This window comes from Impatiens glandulifera, chromosome 1, assembly GCF_907164915.1.
Source record: "Impatiens glandulifera chromosome 1, dImpGla2.1, whole genome shotgun sequence".
Lineage (NCBI taxonomy): Eukaryota > Viridiplantae > Streptophyta > Magnoliopsida > Ericales > Balsaminaceae > Impatiens > Impatiens glandulifera.
In genome coordinates this window covers 41,118,210-41,132,371 of record NC_061862.1, presented here as the reverse complement: position 1 = coordinate 41,132,371, position 14,162 = coordinate 41,118,210, and the positions used below count along the sequence as shown (strand labels likewise).

Below are 14,162 nucleotides of genomic sequence, written 5' to 3'. Positions count from 1 at the left end.
TTTTCAGCAATATATACTCATTCATTATTCATTTTGCATCACTAAATTATCTTATATTTTCTCACTCTAGAATTTCAAAAGTCATCTTCTTGTTTTGTGATTGTGCTCAATATTTCTGTTGAAACCCGATGATAGTTCAGGTACGCTGGTCAAGTTCGACGAGTAGTGATTTCAGTGCAGAATCACTATTGGATTCGTTGTACTCTGAGAGACAGTCATCTACGATAAGCTCCAGCACAAATGGGAGACGATGAAACTGTTTTAACGGAAATGTGTCTAATACATGCCTCGAATGAACATCTCAATCTGGTGATTTCGTTCTTTGTAATATTGTATTTATTTAATTTATTTGTAACATCATTTTATATATATTTTATGTTATTTCAAGACAAGATATCTAACACAGCATTAATGATTGTTTACATTAAATTGGAGAATACTCCTAGACACTTGTTGATGTTTTTGGTTGAACTAAAATCGAGCTTAAAATCTCTCAACAAAATTTTCTAAAAACTTGAAAGCTTAAAAGAAATTTTAACGGCGGATTGGCGGATTAATGTAGAGAATGATTGATGACTTGTTCTAATAGTCTTCACTGAGGGTTCCTTTTTGATGGCTTCTTCTAATAGTCTTCACTGGGGTTCCTTTTATAGGAGGCCCAAGCCAGCAAGTGGCTTAAGTCGATCTGATTTCAGACAAAAGCCATTAATGGTTGTCCACTTGCTTAACCAAATTTTATCTTTTTGTTGAGTAAGACGACCTAAGCTTGTATGTAAAATGATAACACAACTACTATGATCATTTCTATTTTTCAATTTCAACATTTGGTCAATGAACGACGAAGATAAGTTCAGCTAAATTTTTTTTAAAAAATGATCGTTCTTATCCTCTTGTTGCGAGGAAGAAGACGAAGGCTTGACCATTGGGCGCTCCGTCGGTTCATGTTTAGCGTCGAATGGCTTGGGCGTTGGCTCTCAGTGTAAGTGAAATTTGATTACCCAATTGAAGAAGAAGGGTTGAATAACTTCAATTGTTTCTCCAGATAACTTACCAGATGAACAAGTAGCTGGATTGAAGCAAATGTTTCATATGATGGACACTGATAAAAAAGGACATTTATGTTTAGAAGAGCTTAAAGATGGTTTACAAATGATTGGTCATAATGTTCCTGACAATGAAGTTCATATGTTAATGGAAGCTGTAAGTGATAATCATTAGTCAATACAAATAAAAATATGAGACATTTTTGTTGTTCTTTCGAATAGGCTGACATTGATGGGAATGGAATGCTGAACTGCGAGGAATTCGTGACAATGTCTGTTCACTTGAAGAGGATAAACAACCGCGACGATGAAGAACAACTTCAGTTAGCTTTCAAGTGTTTTGACAAGAATGAAAGCGGTTACATTGAATTTGAAGAACTTAGACAAGGATTGTTAGAAGACAATCTTGTTTCTTCTATAAATGATCATGTCATTCGCGATATCATCTTCGACGTGGATCTAGACAAGGTAAAAATAAGTTATATTATGTATGATCTTGCCGGGAAATGATTAAAAATAAATACACAGGATTGAAGGATTAACTATGAGGAATTTCGAACTATGACGACAACCAGAGTAGAGTGGAAGATGGCATCGAGGCAATACTCGAGGGCAATGTTGAATGCACTTAGTCAAAGGTTGTTTAAGGATAATAAATCAATACCATATCAACCAGTAATAAAACCACATGATACATAAACAAGATAAAAAAGAAAAAAGAATTAAGAACAAATTCTCTATGCATATTATAAGCTAGATTGAATTTTGTCATTTCCTTTTTGTTTCTTTAATTGTAAAGAATTGTTTTTGTTATTATATATAAATTTCAAATTCTCAATTTTTTTAACAAAATATTATGCATATAGACTCAAGTACTTTTGTTATAAAAGAGAATATCAAATTATTTGAATATCTCTTGATAAAAATTACTCAACACCAAGTCGTTGTAGTTTAATGGTAAGTATTCCCGCATGTGACGCGGTTGATCCAACGTCATTTCTTTTTTAGATCTTGTTCGGATAAAAGTTTTTAAAAAACTATGTTATTTGAAAAATAATAATTTAAAATAAATTGTGTTTTAGTATTTTAGTTCATTTTTTGAATTTGGTTATTCAAATAAAACAAGACCTTAATTAAACATTGAGCAATAAACCAAACTAAATTAACCTACACTAATCAAAATAAACCTAGTTAAATTAATCAAAATATAATGCAAACAACAAGCATGATAGTCATAAGAGTACTGATAAACCAAACTAAATACATTTAAAATTAATCAAATATAAAGAGAGAATGCAAACATGATACCAAAATAAACTTAATCAAAGATTGATTTTTTTGTCACCTCTTATGTTTCCTTCACATTGTAAAGTCCTGTTTTTTTTTAAATTAAAATTAAAATTCTCTTTTCTTTAAAAAACAAAATATAAATTAATCCTCTAGAGTTTAGACTGAACCATTGCAAAATCCAAAAGGCTAAGGAACTTTTGAAGGAAATATTCAAGTCTTCTGCATCAAAAATTTGAAACATCAAAAAGTATAACCAACGTTTGAAGGGAATATTCAAGTCTTCGGTATTGAAAATTTGAAACTAAATATGAAAAGAAATCAATATCCAAGTTTCAACAATGGCGATGATTGCACATCTGGAATGTAATTGAAGTTCAACGATTCATCGAATCTTGACAGTTTCACGATTCTTTAAAGCGAAAGTTTTTTCACCTCTTATGCTAGTTGTCTCCTGCACTGTCTTCTGTGTTCTTGCTACAATCCCCTTGACTTTCAGGATTAACTTCTGACAAATTATTCTCAAGTGCTTTAACCAAGTTCTCAAAGTAATTCCGGGTAATGCTGTAAAAATATCAAATTATAAGGTTGAGGAGTGGAGCTGCCAAAACAGAAACAAGAACAAATAAATTTTTTATCTTGTGTTACCTTGTTAATCCTGCAAGCTTAGCTCGGAAATCATTAAAATTAGGTGGAGGTGAAGGACATACAATTCTAAGAAAAATCTGTATATCATGTTCAGCACAATGATGAAGCCTTTCGAGACAAGACTCAGCTTCACCTGCGCAGAAAAATACCATATGATTGTTAATAAAACAGACAATAATGCAAGTATAGCTGTTAAACTGTATTATATGTCATCAATCTACATACCTTGCAAGTACTCAAAGAACCGCCTCTTAGCATGTTCACGATATGGTAGGTAGAATCCATAAATATAACTCCACTGAAGAATGCGTCTACATTCAACTATCTACCGGCATAAACACAGATAGGAAAGAAAGGAGAAGATTGAGTTAAGAGTAACTAGTATCAACATATTTAAATATTGAACCATAATGATCTCTTAACTTTTGCTTCATACTATAACATTTTAAATCACAAATGCCTGAAAAGGTTTCTCAGCTATGCCAGGGCACTAATTTTTTTAAACTTTGTATAAAGAAAGATGATAGAGCAAGAAATGTACCTGTTGCCAGGCATCTATGATGAACTTCAGATGGGCCTCAGGTTGTGATTGTTTTACTATAAGCTTTTGAAGCTGTTTTGCAGAAAAGGATATTCAATTATATAATCAATGATACAAAGGTCATGAAAGGTATTCACACGACAACACAAGGCCAGCAAATTAATAGTACTTTTTTAAATATCTACTTCTATTAAAAAAATTGAAAGATGTGTTCAAACGTTACGCAAGGGAAGAGAAAAAACAAAACAATAAAAAAGAAAACAACATAAGAATTTTAAATGCCAATAAGATTAAAAAAATTTCATCCCATACAAGCTTAATTTTTCGGATTGAGGCGAACGCGCGTAACATTAATCCTTTGAGACAATCCTTACGCAAGTGTTGAAAAATGAGAAGTCATTAATTCCGAGTCCGCCGTCAACAACGTCAAACTTCGTTGAGTCCCATCTCACCAAGTGAGTGATTTTATAAGAGTTCGAGCTGCCCAATGGAAATTCTTAATGAATGTGTACATTCTGCTGGCCACCAATGTAGGGATAGGGAAGAGTGACATAGTGAATGTTGGGATTGTGGCGAGGAGGTTCTTAATGAGGACCAACTTGGTGCGAGAAGTTTGCTCTTCAAAAGAGGCAACCTGATTCTCATTTTCCAACTTGGACCAAATGTTGAAAATACGAAGGCAATTGGATTTATTTGGCCGAGATGTTGTGAACAAAAGCAACAAGGAAGAGGGCATGTTTGATCTGTTTGGTTTGGAAAGAACCAATAGAAAGAAATATGTTAGATGAATTTGTTTTGTGGAGATGAAACTATTGGAACCCACTACTTATGCCACTCCAACTATTAACGGAGGCATAGAAGGACGTATGATTTTTCTCAAGAACAATAACACTACTCTGATATCATGAAGATAGGAAGGGGAGTGTTTGTGGAATTATTTTCTCATGTCTTTGATATTGATAGGATAAACATCCATATAAATACATAAAAGGTGAATAGCCAATATTGATAATAGTAAATAAGTTAAGTTGTGGTACTTGTCAAGACTCAAGAGCTCCGGAGACTTTTCAAGAGTTAATGGGATTAACCTAAATTTCTATTTCCACGTAATTAAGAACCAATCTTGAAACGATGGCAGAAGAAAAGCCCTAGATGAAGATGCGTGTGTTGAATCAAATGAATTGTTGGCTCTAGATTCTCGAATTATTCCATAATACAAGCACTTAAAAGGTACCAAATACCCTATTCCAAGTCCTATTATTGAGATGTCCATTGGAGTTCACAAAATTTGTTGACAATAATTCTGATGATCTTTCTTTGAACATTGCAACATCTTCAAGAGTTCTTGCCAATTCACACGGGAAGCCATCAGAAGAGCAACCTAGTTCTTTTTGTGCTAAATTGTTGGAGTCACTACATTTGTTGACAAGATTTCTGATGATCTTTCTTTGAACATTGCAGCATGTTCAAGAGTTCTCGACAATTCACATAGGAAGCCATCAGAAGAGCAACCTAGTTCTTTTGTGCTAAAGTGTGCAGAGGAGCAATACATCTTTCGAGCAAATGGCTGAAGAAGCTCCATTGTTTGGAAGTCGATTTTTCCATCTTGTACTATTGGAGATTAACTAGATATTTCGACTGATTCATCTTACTATTTCCCCACACGATGCACATAAATGAAAGGTATACTATTTCCCCACACGATGCACATAAATGAAAGGTATTTTCCGAATTGTCTTTCAAAGAGGAAGATGGTGTTTTCTTCAACACTCAACATCGAGGGTTTTGGAAGGAGGGAGTATTGGTAAGGAATGGAGACTAGGTTCCGAAGGGTCAATCACACAACGACACGTGGCCGGCAAATTAATAACAGTATTTATCCTTCCAGTGTATTATAACAGTAGTTACCTTTCTAGTTTTTTATCTTTCCAAAATAAGTAGGATAATAGTTACCTTTCTAGTTTAGGGCTACACTAATATAAAAACATATATAATAAAACATATATGAGAGATTCTTGTAACCCCTATCAAACTGCAGCTACTTATTAATAAAAGGAGGAGGCAGAAGATTAAACATTTACACTATATATGTCGTGGTTATATCATCATTGAAATAACATCAAAACCAAACGTGAAATTATGGGAAACCAAAAAAATATAATGTTGGCCTAAGCAACATCCCACATTAAATTTTGATACATTAAGAACAGCTGCCTTGAAATCAGCCATGATAACAAATAAACTCGTGAATAAGCAGCTCAAGTGGACTTACATTCACAGTGTGCAACTCATGTAGATCAACGAGAGCCTTCCTCCTCGACTGCCATCATTAAAATCTTTTAGACATATGTCATGAAGTTGACAAAAGGTGAAACATAATAATAATCGCTTAAATGTCAGTGTGATACCACAACTTAAACTCAAAAGTTATACCATTGCATTTACTGCCCAGCGATCATGGTAATGTGTATACCTCTCCAATGAGTTATCATGTGTCTGCTTCATCACTGTGTCATCATGCTATTAGGTTGCAGAGGTAAACATCAGAATCATTAATATATTCAAAAATATACATTTAAATCAGAATGAGATAGATATTAAATCGCATACATTTACTCTTTGTTTGTCTCTCTTATAGCTGTTACAAGCAATGTCGTGGTCATTCTCATGGTCTGACCATTTCCCAAGACACGTCCTGCATAAAGAACAAAATACAGAAAAATATCAAGATTATCCCTAAAATGGTGCTTTATCCAACGATGGACATGTCTATAGAGATAAGAAATCTATACCAGCAAAAAATAAAGTTGCAAGGTGGCCTACACATTATGCGCATACACCCAACACTTTTCTCTATTGGGACCTTACACTTGGGACATGGTTTGGTATTTCGAGTTATCCTGTTGGTAATAAAATGACATAAACGTTTTAACAAACTCAAGATAAACAACAAAAGATAACCAGCAGCACCAAGAAAATATAAAAATCTTACCAGTTTACACTGTTAAAATAATAATTAACGTTTGAAAACCAATTTGCAACAGTGCTGCAGTCTACAGAAGGGTGGGATTCTTCTGTGCACTGCAATTTAAGGACATAAAAAAACAACTGGGTAACCACAAGAGATGGGATCTAGAAATCATGCATCTTACACTATTAATTAGCAACAAGCCACCACTTACATTCCAACAGAATCTATGTGAACAAAGGCATGTAACATCATAGCTTTCACTACCAATAACGAATTCTACAGCATACTTACAGCCTGGAGCAGGACACCATTTTATCTGCAAACGAATTGATTTGTAAAGAATCAGAGTAAAAATCAACAAGAAAAGGGTATGATTGAGAAACCAGAATCACAATGACTAATTACTTTGGATATACAAATAAACTTTGCATGCTAACTATTCTATAAATTGTGATTGTGAGCATATTTCAATTACAATGCACATATTTGTCTTTCCAAGAGACATTATGTGTAGTCATTAACATAATCCTCTCTATGGTTCGTGGATCCTCCTCTCTTTCCCATATATTTGCCTTGAGTGAGAATGATCACTTGAGATAGGCTTCTAAGAATAAAAAAATACATGAAGAAAGTCCCCTTCTCTTCAAAATTCTACATGGTATCTGAGCTTTAGGTGTCATTTTAGGGGTTTCTATTCAATCGTCTTCAGCTGGTTCCTAGACAATGGTTGTTGTAGCCATTGATGGAGGGAGGGCTACAATAGACTAAAAATATAGTCTTTTGTTCTGGGTTTTTTCTACTATCAACTGCAGAAACCAAAGTGAACCTTAAATTCAACTATCTTCTTCCTTGCTGCCTATTGATGCTATTAGAAGGGCTTTCAACCCTCCCGATTACCTGTCACATCCTGTCGACGACCAGCCTTCAAGGCTCCGCGAACCAGCGTTGTTGCTGTGCTCGCCGCCGTTCTCCGTTGTATTGCGTCCTCACAGTTTTAAACTATGATTATAGTCCTCAGAGTATCATAATGTTTGTGATGTATTCCTCGTATTATAATGATATTAAACCACTATGCTAGTTCCAAAAACATTCCATTAGAGTGAGTCACGATTACCATTTCTTTCTAATGATGATTTGAAGATTAATAAGTTTAAAGAAGGGTGCAGATAAAATTCTAAATCAATTGAACACACTTAAAAAAAGCACCGTGATTTGAGGAAAGATGTTTATGAAATATCTCAAAGATTCAAGACAATTGAAAATGAGTAGTTGAGACAAACTTCAAATCTTAGCTAAATCTGTAAGAACATGGTGAATCTGAACAAAACAATATAACTCTTGTTAAATCAAAGATCGAATTAATTTTCTCATTACAAATGACAAGAAGGTCCAAGAACGCATATATCGGTTAAAATAGTGCAAAAAAATCAAGAAACAATATTCAAGTGGACAAAGACTTAACTTTTCTGAAATTTTGTTGACAACCTTTATAAGAAAGTTTCTCGGGACAGTCTAATCGAACTCAGTGTGGGTCTATAACAAGACAACTCAATATGAAATTTGCTCATTTTGGCAGTAGTAATCTCTGGGATTAGATAACCAAGGTTACGAGATTCTTTGATAATCATCACGTGGAAAATGATGACCAGGTGAGTTATGTAGCCTACTATTTGGAGGAATTAGCAGTTCACAAATTACTCAGATGAAAGATGGATAATATCGTGGACAAAAAAAAGGACATCGAGCCGTGGTTGTGGAATTTAATTGAATTAGTCAAGAAGATGAACTAAATGACTACAACATTCTGAAATTGATGGAGATGAGATAAATGACACCACATATAGATAAATATTATACTCCCAGTTTCTTGAAAAGTTTTGAGTCATCTAGCATTGACTAATTAATGTGAGTCATCTAACATTGACTAATACATCTCGACCAACTCGACATTGACTAATGCATCTCATCAATCTGGTATTGACTAATGCATCTGAGTCATATGATATTAATGCATCTCAATTATATTGGCATTGAGTAATGTATCTAGGTTATCTGACATTGACTAGTGTATTTAGGAAATTTGTGAAAAGATGATAGATGTGAAGAAAGTAGGAACATTTAACAAATATATTAATATGTTCACCAAGTTGGTTTCTTATAGTAAGTTTCCAACATTCTTTGGACTTGTTTAATATTAAAAATAGTTAACTTGTCATAAGGCAACTCTAGATCAGAGAGATATATAAGATAAAACATATGGGCATTGATTAAAGAATCTAGGAAGTATTTGGAAGAGTTTAAGTCAATGGGGAGATTTGTTAGCCTTAATTTGTTTGAAAGAAAAAGAATATTGAACAAAATGAATTCTTTTTTTTCTTGTTATGTTAATAAAATAATATTTTTCATTGTCTTTTGATGCTTACTAACATAGTATATGCTTTAGATCCATAAGAAACATTGCTAGTTTATTTACGTAACCTAACCGAAAACTAGTTTTGTCGTCTTACAACAAGATGGGGTTCTTAGATCATAGTCGTAACTAGACAATGGTTCCAAAATCACGAGTTCATCTAATAGTTTCCTGAACTTAGAGAATTTATTTTAGCGATGGGATGTTTGCGAACTATTATTTACTTAATGTTTTTATTTGATATCAACCCACAAATCTAGCATTGTGGTGGTTTATGAGTAGTTGACCTTAATATCTTTTTGAAACTAAGTTCAAAATCTACTAATTAACTATGTAATAAACTAAGTTCAAAATCTATATTTTTAATAAACTGTTATCATTTATATGAATAAATCTCCTTCTCATCAAAATTCTACAAATACTTTTCAATTGAAAATACTTATTCACAACATACAAAAAAGAAAAAAAAATAGTACCTTAGGGTTCTCTTCAACATAGGATCTGACAAGGAATTGAGCATACTTCTTTTTATCTTTTTTTAATGCCAAAGAGTTTATCATATCTTGATCAACAACAGCTATACAAGTTGGATAGGGGCATCTCAACATCAAGCACCCAGCACCATCACCAATAGAAACCTTGATGTAAGCTATAAAACAATCAAATGTAAAGATAGAACATATTAAGATTTTCTTCTAATAAATTTAGTTGCGCCCCAGTTTAATGTCGCAATTAATGTCTACGTATTCAATACTTTGTATAGACATCAAAACAAACCTTTCCAACAAGTACGACAAAAAAGGTGACCACAAAAAGTTGAACGAAATTGTCGCAAAGGGTAACTCGATCTCAAAACAGATATCACAAGTTACCTGTCAAAATATCCAACATTCATAACACATTTGTAAGTTACAAAATGATCATAAATAATGCATAACTTACTTTATTAGTATTTGGGTATTCAACAATTGGCTCTTCTAATAAGCCCACAGCCTTGCGAACACTATTTTCATCAGTAAACCATGCGTCATGTACATTGGTGGCACTCCTGGGCAGTTCAAATAAATATTTATTAAATCCTTGTGCATGCAACTAAAAGTTTTAGAAGAATGAAAACAGAGTTTTCAAATAAGGCAATGGATCAACGTTGAACATTTTACCAGTGATAATATTGAAGTAAGATACTTGCAGCTGCTCTTGGTATCGAAAGAATAGTAGCGAGAGTTGTGATATCCTCCTCTTGACGAATTCGAATATCTGCCTCTTCTATGACATTATAATTTTTCTGAAACAAATTGAGTAATTAGTTTGAATTAATTATTTGAAAACCATTTGATCTGTTTTCAGATCAATCACCACAATATAATTCACCTCTTCCTGCCTAAGAGACAGGGTCATATATTTGTCAATCAAATCGTCATAGAGGTGGTCGAAGTTGTTCTGCTCAGCGGAGTCGCCGCCAAAGGAATCAAGTGACTGATCATGATGATGGGTATCGTCATTGGAATCCATTTGTAAAGAACAATCAATATCAAAACCCTAAATTTGTCTAGTATAGCTTCTTCAATGTTTTGGGAGGTAGAAGAAATTGTAGACAAGGGATATATGAAAAATGATTCTTCATTTCTCATATCTCATGCTGACTCAATTTTTAGTAGTCTAAGACTTGTTTGATTTGGATTATCTGAGATTTGATTTAAACAATGTGAGTTTGATTGAAATGGTTGATATGAATAAGCCCAAACAAACAAGACTCGAAAATAGTAAAGATTATCAAATTCATGTTGCTGGTGGGACCCATATATTTACTTAATTGTTTTATTTATTTATTTATTTTAAATATAAGATTTTGGTAATCTTATTAAATAATCTTTTTACCTAACAAAAGTTATTTTTTTCCCTTTGAAAAATATTGGTACTCTACTTATTTTGTAATTAATCTTTTTTTATTATTTTTTTTCAAATCACATTTATTATATTTTATTTAATATTATAATTGTATTTATTTGTATTCAAATAGGTAAAGATTATCACATTCATTAATGAAATTCATGCTGGTGGTGGGACCAATATATTTACTTAATTTTTTTTATTATTATTTAAATATAAGATTTTGTAAATCTTATAAAATAACTTTTTTTACCTTAAGAAAGTTATTTTTAACCTTTGAAAAATATTGGTACTCTAGTTATTTTGTAATAATTATTTTTAAAATTTATTTTTTTATTAATTTTTTCAAATCATATTTATTCTATTTTATTTAATATTTATAATAATATTTACTTTTATTAAAATAATTATTTTTTTTAACATAAACAACATTTTTTCCTTGTCTAAAAAAAATCTTCATTAATTAAATAATTCCAAATCAAACTGCCTTACTATTTCAAATTATTTTTCATATTTGGGTCAAGTAATTTGTGATTATTGGTTGGGTAACGGGTGTTATGAGTAAGAGATTTTTTAAGTTATTTAGAATTACTTTTTTTTGGGAAAAATAAATATTTTTTGTTAAATAAAATTTAATTATTTTTTAGCTGGTTCAATTATTATAATATTTTTTCTATTTAAAACTTAGATGTTATATAAATAAAATAAAAATATTTCAATATATTAACAAATGAATTGAGTGATTTGGATAGTTAAAAATATGATAAATGAACTTTTAGTAAAAGAATGAAAAGAATAAAAATCGTTATATGAAATTAGTTCAAGTGGGAAACATAATTCACATTTTATTTTTTTTTATTAATTATTGGTTTAACAGTTCAATTTGGACTCTTTATTTGGTGTAAATTTAAATTTCAAAGTGTGAAACTTTTTATTATTAAAATTATACAAAATGATGTTTGGTCTTAACGATTTCAAATGTCATTAATTATCCTTACGTAATATTTATAAATAACTAAAATATCAATATCACTACTTTAATTACCGAATTTCCGCAAAAAAATATTGACTACAAATTTTCTAAAATTAAGTAGTTAAAACATTTTAATTCCCTAAAATTTAGTAGTTAAATTAAGGAATATTAATATTTTATTTAATTATTTATAAATGTTTATATAAATAATAAGTTAACAATATTTAAACTGTTAAGATAAAATCTTGTTTTATATAACTTTAACATAATCTCTAAATTATGAGACTTAAACAAGAGGTTTAAAATCTCAATTGAGCCCTAATAGGATTCTCAATATGAAAATTCAGCCATTCATTATTTTTAAAACATTTTTTTAATTGTGTTTTAAATTAACATTCCTTTATTATTTATAAATATATAAACATATTTTGACCATATTATTTTAATTTTTTTTTTAAAAAAAACTAAGATTAATTTTCTTTTTTTTATATAAAAAAAATTAATGTCATATAAAATAAAACTTAATTAATTATTATTTAATCACAATTCTTATGATATTTGGCTAAAATTTAATTGAGAATATTGTGGGACAACAAATAAGTTACCAACAATTAAATAATTGATATATCTCATTTTTCATAATTGGACAAAGTTTATTTAATTCATTAAGTGTTAGGATTATCTTGTGACACAAAATAAGCTAATTACTTAAAATAATAGTTCACGATCTTTTAATTTTATAAGCCCAATTGTCAAATTGAGATTCCTTAACGAGAGATTCCAGACTTCTTCTTTCAAATCTCACAATTTAGATTTAATTATGGTTAAAGTTATACAAAAACGAAGTAACGATTTCAAACGCCGTTAACTTATTTTTTATGTGACATTTATAAATAAATAAAAAATATATATCAATAATTTAACTACCGAATTTAAATAAATTGAGGGTCTTGATTACCAAATTTTAAAGAGAAAAGTGTCCCACCAAGGGTGATCTGAAGGCTATCGATGTAAGAAAGTTTCTCAATTGGACTGTCTCACTTGCCTCCAATAATGACCCATCCCCTATTGCTAAGGGAGTTCATTGAATGGAAGAAAGGGTTAACCTTAACTTTTTTCCTAAGTTCATAAACTTACCAAACATCGTTCAATAAAAAAACATACATTCATTCCACACTTACGAATCTTAATACGTAAGATATAAATATGTAAGTGACATAAGACAACACATACACTATAGAAACAAGTTATAAGTAGTAACCAGCCTAAAAATTAAATCTCTAATCAAGGAAACAAACTTGTTTGCTTTAAAGGAGAAAAACAATTAGTTTTTAGAAACCTGGAGAGGAGATGTTGATCAATCTCTTTTTTTTTATTTCTAAAGTAAATAAATAAACTACTCTTTAAATAAATAAATTATAGAAAGAGACATTGAGCCAATTCTATATTTAACCTAGATAATTGAGGAAAACTCTATATGTAGCGAAATTTGTGAGCCCAAATCAGAAATGTATGGCTCTCATTCGCTGGTATATTGTTAAGATTTGTATTTCCCAAATTCGACCTGCTGGAAACAATCTGTAAAAAATCGCAAAAAGAAGAACAAAAGAAGACAAAGATTTATAATGGTTCACTCAAATTGAGCTACGTCCACTTCAGCCGCCACTAGATTTCACTACGAAGAAGAAGAAGGAATACATAGTTTATGCCACACACTTTATCTCTTTAGAATTTTGTCTTCCCAATGTAAACCCTTAATAATCACATATTTATAGGGTAAACATTCAGGTAATAAACCTAAATAAACCTAAATGTGGGCAAGGGTAAGATTGTCCATGGTAACCTAACCATTGATAATGTACTTCTAGTTGAAAACCTACGTTTTAACCTGCTAAGCATGTTGGTAATATTATCTCGTAAAAAATTACACGTAAATAATATATGAATACAATAAAAGGATAATATAACAGATACAATAGATTATGTAATTAGATGAAAAAATGTCTTCTCGTTTGCTCCGAGGCCTGTGAAACACAGTTCCCTTAAAACAGTTTCACCGTCTCCCGTTTGTGCTGGAGAGTTTCGTCGGTGGCTGCTTCCCAGGGTACAACGGAACCTGCAATGATTTAGCACAGAAAAACCACTACAACAGCGAACTAGACAAAAGTACCTGAATCACAATCACCGGGTTTCGCACAGAAATGATCGAGTCAAGAAACTCGAAGAACGCTCACAAGAACACTCACAAGAAAACTCACAAGAACAAGGAAAGACTTTAGAATTCTAGAGAGAGAAGTGATAAGATAATGTGTGGAGAGGAATACAATGTGAAGGGATATTTATAGTTGAAAATTAAACTCATAATCAATTCTTTAATCCAACGGTCACTAATCCATCAT

The 14,162-nt window shown here is 31.3% G+C and overlaps 1 protein-coding gene across 1 annotated transcript; it reads right to left on the bottom strand.

Moving 5' to 3' along the window:
- Positions 1-2,756: 2,756 nt before the first annotated feature.
- Positions 2,757-10,412, bottom strand: LOC124925653 (probable E3 ubiquitin-protein ligase ARI8). The gene is made up of 15 exons (XM_047465722.1): positions 10,272-10,412; positions 10,061-10,185; positions 9,843-9,948; positions 9,655-9,772; positions 9,377-9,549; positions 6,702-6,806; positions 6,512-6,600; positions 6,312-6,419; positions 6,130-6,214; positions 5,953-6,039; positions 5,792-5,839; positions 3,520-3,591; positions 3,204-3,303; positions 2,979-3,111; positions 2,757-2,894 (listed from the first exon to the last, which is right to left on the bottom strand). Exons 1-15 carry the CDS (start codon positions 10,410-10,412, stop codon positions 2,774-2,776), a joined length of 1,611 nt encoding a protein of 536 aa, XP_047321678.1. The 3' UTR covers positions 2,757-2,773.
- Between the last annotated feature and the right edge of the window lie 3,750 nt (positions 10,413-14,162).